This window comes from Lynx canadensis, chromosome D1 (genome assembly GCF_007474595.2).
Source record: "Lynx canadensis isolate LIC74 chromosome D1, mLynCan4.pri.v2, whole genome shotgun sequence".
Lineage (NCBI taxonomy): Eukaryota > Metazoa > Chordata > Mammalia > Carnivora > Felidae > Lynx > Lynx canadensis.
Genome location: NC_044312.2, coordinates 20,453,078 through 20,467,663, shown reverse-complemented (window position 1 = coordinate 20,467,663; position 14,586 = coordinate 20,453,078). Strand labels below are relative to the sequence as shown.

Here is a 14,586-nt window from a genome sequence, read left to right as displayed (position 1 = left end):
TCAAAAATTACTTAGAAAATAACACACTGGGGGCGCCTGGGTGGCTCAGTCAGTTGGGCGGCCGACTTCGGCTCAGGCCATGATCTCACGGTCCGTGGGTTCGAGCCCCGCGTCGGGCTCTGTGCTGACAGCTCGGAGCCTGGAGCCTGTATCGGATTCTGTGTCTCCCTCTTTCTCTGACCCTCCCCTGTTCATGCTCTCTCTCTGTCTCAAAAATAAATAAATGTTTAAAAAATTAAAAAAAAAAAAAAGAAAGAAAATAACACACTCTGCGTGAAGACTGACAATTTGTCCACAAAGTTAGCAGGAAGGGATCTGTGTAATGGCTCCCATGGAAATTCGCAGCTGGGTGGGGTGGATGGTCAAAGATTCAGGGATTCAGAATTTAGCTAAATATCTTTCAACTCATTACAACTCATTCCTTGGCCCTTCTCCAAACTTGCCAGGTTAGAGTCTGAACACGTCCAGGAATGTGTGGTTTTTTTAAATTTATCTTTATTTAGTTTTTAATATTCTCTACACCCAATATGGGGCTCAAACTCATGACTCCCAGATTGAGTTGCACGCTCTTCCGGCTGAGCCAGCCAGGAACCCAGAGGAATGTGGATCTTTCAAGTGCTTCCCGGTGATTCTGATGGGCAACCTAGATGGAGAACGCAATGGACTCCACACTCACTGCCTCTACTTCCTCACCATTGCCTCGTGAATTAGTCCACTAAATCTGGACAGCACCCCCACCCTTCCATGCTTTCATCCACCAGGATCTCCATTACTGCCCTGCCAATGACAGCTGTTATGTCCTAATCTTACTTGACTACCCAGGCAGGTCTGCACTGTTGTTCCCATTCTTCAAACTTCACCCTTCTGCCTCCTATGGTACCACCCTCTCCTGGTTCTTGGCTTTTGTCCTACTTCTGCTTTTCTCTTCTTTTTTCGGGAGCTTCATGGACTCTTAGTTTCTGTTTCAGCCACTCGTTTAATAAATTATCAAATACCAACTGTAGCAGGCATTGTTTGGCAATCTCGATCCCGAGTGTAGAGTAGAAAGCAGATGAGATCCCCATTCTCAATGAGTTTACATTCTGTTTGGGTTCCTTCCTCTCCCAGCTTTATGCCAGGGGACCCTGAGTTTTGTGAAACTGTTATTACCAAAATACTGTGCAATAATATTATACATTCATGGGGGATGATTTATAGCTCCCACTGATTCTCAGATAGGCCTGTGACCCGCAGAAGAATCCACCACAATACCTCTCTGGGGAATCGTATCCACACCAAACTTTCAGTTATGATGGATATACTGATGATTCCCAGAGACAGCAGGGCAGAGGACTGAGCCGTCACTAGTCACGTGTGGCTATTTAAATCTACATTCATTAAAAATTGAGTTCCTGGGGCGCCTAGGTGGCACAGTCGGTTGGGCGTCCGACTTCAGCCAGGTCACGATCTCGCGGTCCGTGAGTTCAAGCCCCGCGTCGGGCTCTGGGCTGATGGCTCAGAGCCTGGAGCCTGTTTCCGATTCTGTGTCTCCCTCTCTCTCTGCCCCTCCCCCGTTCATGCTCTGTCTCTCTCTGTCCCAAAAATAAATAAACGTTCAAAAAAAGAAAATTAAAAAAAAAAAAATTGAGTTCCTTAGTCATACTAGTTATATTTCAAGTACTCAACAACTACACGTGGCCACGTGCTTCTGTATTAGATAGTGCAGACATAGAACAAGTCCATCATTGCAGAAAGCTTCATTAGACAGCACAGAGGTTCCCCAATCAAACCCAGGATCTGAGCTCCAGCTCTGTCACTTCTCATCAGAGTCACTGAGACCCGCCTATTTCTCTCTACATTCCTATCACCTCACCTGTTAAGATGTAACTCCATACAACTGTTTTGAGGATGGAGCAAGTTAACTAATATAAAGCGCTAAACAGAAGGCTTCCACAAAGAATAAAGCACCCAAGAACTGTCACGAACACTTATTGTCATTCATTTGCATGGGTACTGAACTCTCTGGAGTCCAACATGAATCTCAAACTGATCACGGCCAATCCTGAATGCACCATCTTTTTTGTCTTTCCCTTGCATTCCACAAGGATTCATTCAAACTAGTGTGAAAAAGAAAAAAAACCACAGGTCCAAAATGGCGTCACACAGGCCAAGCTCCAACCTCCCCCGGAAATGGAGTCTGGAGTCCTAAGGGCTCAGTCAGAAATTCTCCACTCTGCACCAGCGAGGTAATCTGTCACCTGGACCTCTCCAAGGGCCAAAATCTGCACAAAATCTGCAGGATAAGAAGACTCCCTCCCCTTTCCCCTAAGGGAAGGTGACCTTGCCTCAAATAATCCTTTCTTTTCTTTTGCTAATGTTTTACCTCGCCCTCCTTCCTACAGAAACCTCCTCAGAGCTCCCTCTACTTGCTAGATAGAAGGCTGCTTGATTCATGACTGGATTAATAAAGCCAATTAGATTTTCAAGCTTTCGTTCATGTTTCTTAACACTAGACAGGCACCTCCATCTGGATTTAACGGCAAGGGCTGTAAATTCTACCTCCTTGTATTCCTCAAGTCAGTCCAGGCCTCCATTCATCACTCCTTTGGCCACTGCCTTAGGCCAAGCTCTCATCACTCCTCACAGGGATTACTTTAATAGGCTCCCAACTGCTTTTCCTGTTGCCAATCTGGCCCCACTCCAGTCTATCCTGGACACTTGATGGCCTTCCTGAAATTCAGATTCGATCCTGTCTCTTTAGGCTTAAAAGTCCTGCAGACTTCCCATAATTTCATGAGCCAAGTTCAAACTCCTTAGTTTAGCAATTAAAACCCTAATAAGCTAACTGCTATCTATCTTCCAGCTCCCACGTGGCCCACACCCCCTCCAGTGATCCTCCCTGTCCCAGGTTCAGGCACTTCCCCCAGGGCCTGGTATATCCTTTCCTCCACTCACCCCATCCTGGATTAAGCCTGAGGGCTCTAGTTTGGGACTGCTGGGGTTCCAGTCTTGACTCTTCTACCTACTCAATTTTGACCTCTATTAAATGGGGATGACAATAGTTATCTTCTTCATTGGGGTGTTGTGAATAATAGTACCCATGGAATACTTGCAAAGGGATCTGGCATTGGGTACTCACTATTATAGCTATCATTATCCTTCAAAAGCAGCACCTTCGGGAAATCTTCCTTGGTGGCCCCTGCCGACACTATGGTCCTACATCGCTCTATCTTACCCTTTACCATAAAAATTAGCATATTCCTTGGGATACAGTAATTAATGATTCAGTCCCCTATGCCTTCTGCCACACTATAAAGTTATTTAAGAGCAAAGATCCGGGGCGCCTGGGTGGCTCAGTCGGTTAAGCAGCCGACTTTGGCTCAGGTCATGATCTCGTGGTCCGTGAGTTCAAGCCCCACACTGGGCTCTGTGCTGACAGCTCAGAGCCTGGAGCCTGTTTCGGATTCTGTGTCTCCCTCTCTCTGACCCTCCCCTGTTCATGCTCTGTCTATCCCTGTCTCAAAAATAAATAAAACGTTAAAAAAAAATTTTTTTTTTAAAAGAGCAAAGATCCTATTTTATGTTTCATTTCCACTTACCACTCCTGGCCCCTCCAGAGAGACACTTTGCTGAGTAAGTACTATCAAATCCGCACAGATGACACTCTCTCCAGATGACCACACACTTCCAAACGTTCATCAGCATTCCCAGATGCCTGTGTTGAGAGTACCCTAGGCCTTATTCAGTGTGTAAAGCATCGTTTGTGACCTCAAGAAGTTTCCAACACACTACATTCCAGGCATGGGTGCTCTAGAGATACCAACTTGAATTAGACACATGCGAGCCTTCCGAAGAAAGCAGCTACTGTTAAGAAAACCTTCGTCGGGGCGCCTGGGTGGCTGAGTCGGTTAAATGTCTGACTTCAGCTCAGGTCATGATCTCGCGCGGTCCGTGAGTTCAAGCCCCACGTCGGGCTCTGTGCTGACAGCTCGGAGCCTGGAGCCTGTTTCATATTCTGTGTCTCCCTCTCTCTCTGCCCCTCCCCTGTTCATGCTCTGTCTCTCTCTGTCTCAAAAATAAATAAAAACGTTAAAAAAAAATTTTAAAAAGAAAAAGAAGAAAACCTTCCTTGGGACGTCTGGGTGGCTCAGTCGGTTAAACGTCCGACTTCAGCTCAGGTCATGATCTCGCGGTCTGGTCCGTGAGTTCCAGTTGTGAGTTCGAGCCCCGCATCGGGCTCTGTGCTGACAGCTCAGAGCCTGGAGCCTGTTTCAGATTATGTGTCTCTCTCTCTCACTCTGACCCTCCCCCATTCATGCTCTGTCTCTCTCTGTCTCAAAATTAAAAATAAAAAAACGTTAAAAAATTAAAAAAAAAAAAAGAAAACCTTCCTAAGGCCTGCCCTCCTGTGCCCCACCCCCCTCTGCCCCACCCCCCTGCCAAAGGTATGCTCCAACTTTTGATGACTGGCTTCATGCCTGACAGAGCCTCCACCGGAGGGGAGGTAGGAAAGAATGTGCTTCTCCAATTAGACACCAGAGGGAAAAAGTTAATAGAAAAAGATTTTGAAGCCCAAGGCTACAACTTTTTTGTTTCTTTCTTTCTGAATTGTCTAGGAGTTTCAAATGTCACCAATCCTTGGCTCTCAGGTATACAGATACTTAAGCGTCAGATGAGGAGGGGAAAAAAAAATCATCATGTTCTCTTATGCCCTGTTCTGAGATATTTTTCCCAAAGCGTAAAGGTTCCCTGACCTACGGTGAAATTCTAGGCCCTTCCCCGCACACAATTAAAAGAACTATACTTACCCCATTATATTCCTCAAATGGCTTCTGAAGAAAGGGGGCAAGCGAACTCGTGTCCGCTTAAACTCTCTCTTCAAGCACTCTTAAGGAACGTACCACTCTTCTCTGGTTCCCACGCCCTGGTAGCTTCCTTGGCCTTGACCACTACTTCCCCTTCACTGTGAAATCTTAAGCCCTCGTAAGACAGCACAGAGGCATTAACCAGGTCACTTAGTGGTAAACCTTTAATCAGTGATAACTGTGACCAACCAAGATGCTTCCCAGAACTTGAAGTCTCTGACAAGTTGTCGAGACCCTAGGCAGTGGCGTCTCATTGGCCAGCCTCCCCACCCTCTCAGCTAGCTCCCAGTGCCCCTCCCAGCCTTTAAGACATCCTTTACTTTTTTTTTTTTTTAACGTTTATTTATTTTTGAGACAGAGAGAGACAGAGTATGAATGGGGGAGGGTCAGAGAGAGAGGGAGACACAGAATCCAAAACAGGCTCCAGGCTCTGAGCTGTCAGCACAGAGCCCGACGCGGGGCTCGAACTCACGGACTGTGAGATCGTGACGTGAGCTGAAGCCGGTGCTCAACCGACTGAGCCACCCAGGCGCCCCAAGACATCCTTTGCTTCTTAATCCAGAGCGTTCTGGACTAAGTGGTAGGAAGATGCGTAGATTTCTCAAAGCCAATGCCAGCCAGAATCATTCTGTCCACAGATAACCCCAAAACATTTCATTTTTATTTTCTGAATAATCTCTACACCCAGCGTGGGGCTCGAACTCATGCCCCTAAAGTCAGGAGTCGCATGCCCTACCAACTGAGCTAGCCAGGCATCTCCCCCACGCCCCCACCCCCTGCAAAACTTTATGTTTGACAATCATCTTGATCCTGGTTCCTTCATCTAAACTATTCAAAACAAGAAGTTCAAGTCCTTTCTCTACCAATTTCCTCTCACAGGGGCGAGTCCAGAGACAGTCCCAGGACTCACAGAGAGCCCCACACCAAGAACCTTTAAACCATATCCCCAACTATGATATTTTGTTTTATTTATTTTTTATTTTTTTAATATTTATTTTTGAGAGAGAAAGACAGAGTGCGAGCATGGGAGGGGCAGAGAGAGGGAGGCACAGAATCTGAAGCAGGCTCCAGGCTCTGAACTGTCAGCCCAGAGCCCGATGCCAGGCTCGAACTCACAAACCAGGAGATCATGCTGGCAAAAATTGGCCACTTAACCGACTAAGCCATCCAGGCACCGCCCCCCATTATGATATTTTAAAAGATATCTTTCTGATATGTGACCAAACACTATTTGCCTCCTACTTAATTTGTGTGTGTGTTTTTAATCAAAGATACATAACCACCATTCAAAACTTCAGGTCAGCATCTAATAACATGCCTCACACCACAGTTCAAACGCTCTTTGGTCACTCTTATTACAAAAAAACGCAGGGGCACCTGGGTGGCTGAGTTGGTTAAACGTCTGACTCTTGCTTTGGGCTCAGGTCATGATCTCACGGTCCGTGAGTTTGAGCCCCTCGACCAGCTCTGTGCTGACAGCACAGGGCCTGCTTGGGATTCTCTCTCTGCCTCTTTCTCTCTACTTTCAAAATAAATACATAAACTTAAAAAAAAAAAAAGCATATGCGGCTTCTATTAGACTTTTGGAAATGCTGGAAAGAAGGAACTCCTCCCTCCATGGAACCACCGACTTCAGTAATAAGCAAACTGCTGTTTGCTGGACCTCTTGGCTTCTCTTCTACCACTCTCTGAAAAGTTGTTGCTGGAGTCCTGCCCACCATCCCCTTCTCTTCTCTACACATTCTCCCCCCAACAATGCCCTTCAGATCCATACCTTCAACAACCCACATGTTGTCCCAAACCTGACTGTTCTACCAAGCACCAGGTTCCCTGAATCCAAATGCATGTAAGACATCACGAAGATCCTGCCTCCCTAGAGAATTCTCAGCATATCCAAAACCACCCCAGGCTCTCTTCCCCCCCTCTCACTCCTCCCACCGAGTAACTCTTTTTTTTTCTTTCTTTTTAAGATTATTTATTTATTTTAAGAGAAAGAGAGAGAAGAGAGCACACTGGAGCAGGGGAGAGGGGCAGAGAGAGAAGGAGAGAGAAAATCCCATGCAGGATCCACGCCGTCAGCACAGAGCCTGATGCGGGGCTTGAAGCCACGAACTGTGAGATCATGACCTGAGCCAAAATCAAGAGTCAGATGCTTGACCATCTATGCCACCAGGCGCCTCCTACCACCAGGTAACTCTTACCTGCCTTCCTTAGCTCACCATCCATCCATCTCCATCCATCCACTGAGTTGTCCAAACAAGGAAACTCCACTCCCTACCTCTAACTGGCCACTGAGTTCTGTTGCTCCTACCTGACACATCTTTTATATCCATCCCTCCTCCCTTTCCCTACTGTCCCAGCCCTGAACCAAAGACCAGTACCAGACTGACTACATAAGAATCACCTAGCAACTTTTTAAAAGATAGGTTCCCACCCATCACTTTCCCTGGATTCTGATTCAGAGGATTCTGGGCTGGGCCCTGAAGGATTTGGAACACACGTCCCTTGTGTACAAACGACTGACGTCCAGACCCCATTGAAATGGCCCCTTGACTGAGCTGGTAAGTGTTTAACAACCAGCTTCAGGGAAAGAGGGAACTGATTTGCATCATTTGCCACTTCTGTTCACAGCGTGGTCAATGTCAAGCTAATATCACAGTTGGGGATCAGTGTGCACAACTGGCTGATGTAAGCCAGCCCCAGCATACGAATACGCCCAGACCACCGTCTGTTATCTTCTAAAACAGGTATCAACGTGCCTCTTCCCAGGTTAAACTCCTTTGAAGCTTTCCTCTAATGCTTTGCAATACATCCAAGGTTCTTTGCTTCTCACACAGGCCTTCTGACATGAAACCAGTTTCCTCTTCCCAACTTCTCAACTTCCCCTACAGTTCTGCCTCAGCCCCTAATGTTCTGCTAACATAGAATCACTTGTGTTCCCCAAATAAACCGTGCATATTCCTTCCTCTAAACTTTGTTCATATGGTCCCCTCTGCTTTATTATTTTTTTTAACGTTTGTTTTTGAGAGAGAGAGAGAGACACACAGAGCGTGAGCGGGCGAGGGGCAGAGAGAGATGAAGGCACAGAATCCGAGGCAGGCTCCAGGCTCCCAGCTGTCAGCACAGAGCCCGGCGCGGGGCTCGAACTCACAAACCACGAGATCATGACCTGAGCCGAAGTCGGACGCTTAACGGACTGAGCCACCCAGGCGCCCTCCCTTCTGCTTTAAATCTCTTCTGTATGATCCCACAGCCCTCACGCCTCAATAACTGTATCTTCTACCTCAGCCAACTGAGCGCCGTATCACACAGAAGCCCGGCCTCCTCTTCCCTCTGACATATTGAGGGCCTAATTCTTTTTTTTTTTTTTTTTCCCCCTACTGGACCCAGAGCTCTACCCCCGTTGAGGCACAGAGAGAGCTATGACAAATTCAAGCCTGAGCAAGTTAGCACTGCACTGCCCATGCCTTGGGGATGACCTGTTGGCTGCCTGAGAAAAAAATCTCCTTTGGGGCAAATACTGTCTGCTTTTTTCAGTGTATCCAAGATACAGCGTTCTAGTATGTTGTGTTTAATATTAACAGTAAAGCTCCACATTTAAACAGTGCTTTCCAGTCTACAAAGGGCTTCCACGTACATTCTTCCATCTGATCTTTCCAACCTCATAAAGTAGGTAAGAATACATACACTTGGATCCCCATTTGAAAGATGAAGGGGCCCCTGGGTGGCTCAGTCGGTTAAGCACCTGACTTCGGCTCAGGTCATGATCTTGCATGTTGTGGAGTTTGAGCCCTGCATCAGGCTCGCTGCTGTCAGCACGGAGGCCGCTTTGGATCACCGCCACCCCCGCCCCCCCAACCTCTCTCTCACTCTCTCTGCCCCTCCCCTGCTTGTGCACACACTCTCTCTCCAAAATAAATAAACAAAAAAATTTAAAAAGAAAGAAAGAAAGAAAAATGAAGGAAAGAAGGGTTTCCAGGAGTACATGACATGTCAAAGGGCAAACCACTGGTAAGCTAAGGAAAAAGGATTTCCGTAGAGGTGTTCTGCCCGAGAATTCTTTGTTCTATCATCTGAAGTACACGACAATGCTGGCTGGCCATGGCACTCACTTAAATTGGTAAGGGGTGGGTGGCAGGAATGACCTCAGTGACGAGATCCAGGGAGATCTAAACTGGGGGGCCGGAAGGGGGATCTGGGAGGAGCTCGGGTGTTCATTCTGCTGAAATTGTCAACCGTCTCTGCTCTGCAGGAGGCAGCCCTTGGCCAGAAAGCACAGACATCTGGAAAGTCCAGTGCAGCAAAACTCCTGAGACGAAAAGTGACAAGAGGATAGTATAATGTATGGAGTTACGTACACTAAGCTGCACACATGGGACCACGTGTACATCGTGTGTCAACTATACTGCAACTAAAAAAAAAAACGGCAACAAGCACCGATGTGAAATGGGACAGTCTGCCAGATAATGGCACCTGCCATGAGGTCGCAAGGCCACAAGTGAAACCACGGAAATAAACAAGTCTCTGAACACACCTGAGGAAAACAACTCCTGCCGAAGAGCAAAGCTGTCTCAACAACCAGCTGGTGAAAAGGCCACAGGGAGGCCAAATAAGACAGAGCAACGTGTCCACGGGCAGAGAAGGACTTCCTCGAGCTGGAGCCAGGCCTGGGGACGTTTGTACGGAGGCCTGTGAAAGGCTGGCCTGGAGCCCAACAGGAAGCCTCTCGGGACAGAGAGGCCAGCACCATCCCATGTAAGGGTGAGGGCAGGACTCGAGAGGGGAGGGGTGGGCCGGCCGCAGAGCAGGGACGCTGGTGCCCTGAGGGCCCCTTCACAGAGATAATTTTAGGAAGCCATCCCGGTGGCCGTGCCAACTTGGTTCTACCACCGGCTGAAGCAGAAGGAGCCTGATTCAGGAACCAAGCGGGAATAGCTCCGGGCCCCTGATTCCCCAGAAACCACTGGCAACCTCCCACGAGAGCGTTTTAGAAGCCCAAGGAAAAGTGGCAGGTGTCTATTTTACTTCTTTAAAGACCAAACCCAATTAAGAATAAATATGTTTTCAAGATGTTTCAGGACTGCAGCTTCCCAACTGGTAGCTAATTTTGTCACCACCTGTTTCCCTCTAGTGAACAAAAGTCAAACCCCTTAAGCTGAAAGCGTAGGAGTGCCGAAGGTAACAGAAGTAGGGAAGATACAGAAAGCCGGTGTCCTGCCCCAGGAAGCCACAGGAGAGGAGAGGTTGATGCATCCGGAAAGACGGGGACTTCTGGCGTCCTAAAGGGCAAAGGACACATGGGGATGGGGGAAGCACTTATGCAGAAACTCTATCACAAACTGCCAGATGCCATGGAGGGCCCCATGAAGCTATCAGACAACCTGCAGACTCTTCCAGAAAGAGTCCTTCAGCTTCCCTGTCTCCCCCGCCCCTTCCCCACGCCAATCCCCATCCCTCCTCCAACTTCATTTGTCCTTAGCCTCAGGAAAAAAACTGGTTTAGGGTAAAACCATTATCTCGGTTTTTTCCAGTTAGAAGAAAGACAAACAGTCCTAACCAAGAACTTGGGTGGTCATTTAGCAACTCAACAAAGAGCCCCGAAGGGGCCTGGGGAAGAAACAGCACTGACCAGAACCTGGAGTCAGGACCTCTGTGTGTAACAGCCTGATCGGTTTCCTCAGTGCCGTTTTCCACACGGGCTGGAACACTGTATCTTCTGTGCCAAGAACTCTGACAACTTTCCCATAAGGTATACACCCATGGGCACTTTTCGTTAGCAAGAAGGCAACAGATACTGGATTAATTTAGAATACGGAACAAAAGAAAACAGAAGTTGAATAATCCACAGATCACTTATTTTTGTCTCGAGAATGTTAATGAATCACACACACCGCCCCCCCCCCCCAATCGGCACTCCTGCCCTATATCTAATTTACTCTCTTCAAGTTCAACTCTGGTATCCACCCACACGGAGGAGAGTGCAAAAGAGATTTTGATAATCCATAAAGTAGATGATTCACTCAAGACTCATTCAAAGAACACTTTGAATGGCAACCTGCAAACAGAGAAAAGATGAGAAATCAAGCTTTGGCTGGGCCAAGTACTGTGCCAGAAAGCAGCAGAAGCAAAGCATAAGAACTAGCCCATATTCTCAAGAATCTTAATGTGCGGTTAGGAATGAAGCTTAAAGTGTAAAGGTAAGTATGAATCACCAAAAGTCTGTATCATAGAGAAAGGGGAAACTGACATGTACCGAATGCCTAAAATAAGCATTTTTCAAATATTATCTCACTTAAAAGTTAGCATTTGAGGAAAATAACATTCTTTTTTATTCCAACTCCATTCTGATTGTTCTATTTTTTAAGGCTATTTTCTTTTGAGAGAGAGAGAGAGAGATAAAACAAGTGGGGGAGGGGCAGAGAGAGAGAGGGACAGAATCCCAAGCAGACTTTTTCTTGTCAGTGCAGAGCCTGACGTGGGGCTCAAACACATGAACCATGAGATCATGACCTGAGCCGAAATCAAGAGTTGAACGTTCAACCAACTGAGCCACCCAGGCACCCCTACCCTTGGCTTCATTTTAATAGTACTTACTGAAATCACATCTCTCATTCAACAAGCATTTCTGAAGCACCTACTATGGTACAGGCTCCACTTGAGAGAACACAAAGATCAAAGAGAAAAAAAGTACATTCTGTCCTTAAAGAGTTTACTCTCTAATGAAGAGAGAGACATTTCATGGAGTTATGGGATTACATACAATTAGCTAACCTCTTTGTGGAGGGTGGGATGGAAAGGTTTCTATACTAAGCACACTACCTACACGCAGAGAAAGAACACCTGGGGATCCAGGGGACTCCAGAGTGAGCTTCACAGAGGAGGAAGCATTTGAGCTGAAATTTTATTTATTTAAAAAAACGTGTTAATGTTTATTTATTTTTGAGAGACAGAGCACGAGCAGGGGAGGAGCAGAGAAAGAGGGAGACACAGAATCCGAAGCAGGCTCCAGGCTCTGAGCTGTCAGCACAGAGCCCGACGCGGGGCTCGAACTCACAGACTGGGAGATCATGACCTCGGCTGAAGTCGGCTGTCCGACCGACTGAGCCACCCAGGGGCCCCCATACTTTGTCTTAAATACCAATTCCTCCGTGGAGCCTGCTCCGTCTAGAATGTCCTGCTGCCTCTGCCTGCCCACACCTGAAGGCACTTCTCCCTTCTCCTCTGGTATTCCCCACCACTCGGGCATGGGGCAAAACACACGCGAAGCAAGTAATAAATGCCTGACTCATTCATCACTCCCACCTTCCTCGCCTAATGGTAAGAGAAGTCTACGGCGAGTCTTCCGAGGACCTCATACCTGGAGTGCGAGCAGGAGGCTGCTGAGGCAGGTTATGGGAAGATTTCAGGGCACCACCATCAGGTTCCACGTGGCATCCGTAAACACTCAGCTTGGAGTCGTGCACGAAGTCACGCTCCCAAGAGTGAGAAATAAAACCAGGGAAAACAGAGCACAGGTCCAGTAGAACAACAGCCCCTGGAGCTGGGCTCAGAACCCCGGGCCCAGCTCTTGCTCTGTCACCGACCAGGCGGGACACAGAGGAAGGAGCGTCGCGTCGCCGTTCTGAACCTCTCGCTCGGCTTATGCTTCTCCGTAAGATGAACGGAGCGTGCTAGACCATCACAAGGGCCCCTCCGGCCTCAAAGCTCAGTAAGGTTTTAATGAAGGAAATCCTCCAGGAAAATCAGTTTGCAAGCTAAGTGACTGGCGGAGAAGGGAGTTGTGTGGGCTGAACCAGGCGGGTGAGGTGGCACTGGCCGGGCAGCGGGGAGGAGAGAGAGAAGAACAACCTGAGAACAAGTGCGGTTTAGATCCCCGGAAAGGCAATTCACGGGCACAGAGGCACACGTGACTTCCTGGCTCACTTCCTGCACACTCTTTTTGATTCCTGCTTCTTTTTACTGCGATTGTTTCCAGCTTATCATTTTATCATAATCTGTGATTCTTGTCATAAGATCATGGACCAACCCTTACACAGAAAGGGGCCTAAGAGATGATCTAGTCTAATTTTTTCCCCTTCCAGACCAGGAAACTGAAGGCCAAAGAAGTTAAGAGACACGTAAAAAGCCACAGAGGCATTTAATGGCACGGCGAAAAAAACAGAAGATAAAACTCAAGCTGGCCTACTCTTAGAGCAGAGTTCTGCCCACGACACCAGGTACAGGAATGTAAACCCCCGGAGCGTGTAGAGAAAGTATCTTCCTTTTTTTTTTTTCTCAGCCCTTCGGTGCTACCGCTCATAAGAAGGGTTAACTATGAATAGCTGTTCGTTCCACAAAATGTACAATGTCATGTGCTGTTGGGGAGTGATTACCAGATACCTGTGCTGTTCTAACCACTGGTGACATGGGAGTAGGCAGGGCCCCTGCTGTTAAGAACCAACCTCACGTCCTTGTGGTTACGCCGGAGGGATGCAGAGATGAGACCGATCCATCAACAGAGACCAAAAAATAATAATAATAATAAAATAAAAAAATAAAAAACCCTATACTTTTCCAAAGGTGTTACAAAGCTAATAAAAGGGGGAAGTGAGGAGTCTCAAGAAAGCAAAAATAAAGAAGTAAGTATGTCAAAGTCACACTGATAAGAAAGTGTCAGAGTTTGGACTCGTGTTCATGAAGATCACCACAGAGCCTAAGATGTGACCAACCGGGTTGTACAGACTGACTAGTGTGGCCACTGCTCACACAGTGTTCACAGAACAAACGGCTGATTGAATGTGAATGCATATAATCAGAAGGGTCTTTCGGGTATTTTTAATTTGGAGTGTTTTTAATTTGGAAGGGGAATTCAGAAGAAGATCCTAGTGAATTCTGTTTTGATTGTAATTCATCCTAATGAATCTCTACCTCGTCATAATGGAAACGTAGATTATAGTTTCATCAAATATTTTCCCTTTCATTCTAGATCTCCATCTTCTGTGACAAAACAGACTTAAACGTTTGCTTTCTTATTCTCCTAAAATTTATATATAGCTGTTAACACGGTACATATTCGAAACAATATTCGTCGTTGATATCGATGGGGATATAACATATCACAATCCTCTTACCAATATAGGACCAAGTGCTCATAAAATATTCAGATATAACAAGTAAAACTATTCTCAAAATACAAGAATTAGATGTACCTGCTCTCACAAATACGGTCTCACAGATGACGGAATAAACACTGCAGAGCGTGCAAAGAAACCAATCGTAATCTCACAAATGCCTCAGATCTCAAAGACCGTCTTTAAATCTTACCTTGGCTCTTTTTTATAAGATCTTCTCATTTTTCTAAAAGTTCTCACTCTGCATCTTCCCCCTAGCACCAAAAGCATCTTCTCTCCTAATTACACCTCATATCAAAGGATGTCACTCATTTCAAACTCAGAAGACAATCCATTCGTTTACAGTTCTCCACGGGGCCTGGTGGCTATACTGATTAAGCTGAAATCAAAGATTCATGAAGCCATATCACGGGAAATTCAGCACCAGGCAAGACAGGCGCAACATCCCCTCAGCTGGTTCCTTGTCCCCTCACCCCCCGCCCCCCGCCCTCTCCCGTGAGATGGGGAATCGGGTTCCAGAAGTCCACCAGCAAACACTGAGACAATACACGCTGCGCCTTAGCTAATCACACGCAGCCCTAACCACCCTCTGGACCACTATGTTTTTCCAGGTCTGCCAACCCCAAATGACT

At 46.9% G+C, this 14,586-nt stretch overlaps 1 protein-coding gene across 2 annotated transcripts in view; it reads right to left on the bottom strand.

The window, feature by feature from the left end:
• GRAMD1B (GRAM domain containing 1B) overlaps nucleotides 1-14,586 on the bottom strand; it is a 172,304-nt gene that overhangs the window by 141,773 nt on the left and 15,945 nt on the right. The window contains exon 1 of one of the 2 annotated variants that reach the window (XM_030331117.1): nucleotides 4,788-5,182. The exons of the other annotated variant lie outside the window; for it this stretch is intronic. Coding sequence (XP_030186977.1) covers nucleotides 4,788-4,792 — 5 coding nt within the window. The 5' untranslated portion in view covers nucleotides 4,793-5,182. Of the gene's footprint in view, nucleotides 1-4,787; nucleotides 5,183-14,586 lie in introns of those variants that run through there. 2 annotated transcript variants of the gene reach the window in all.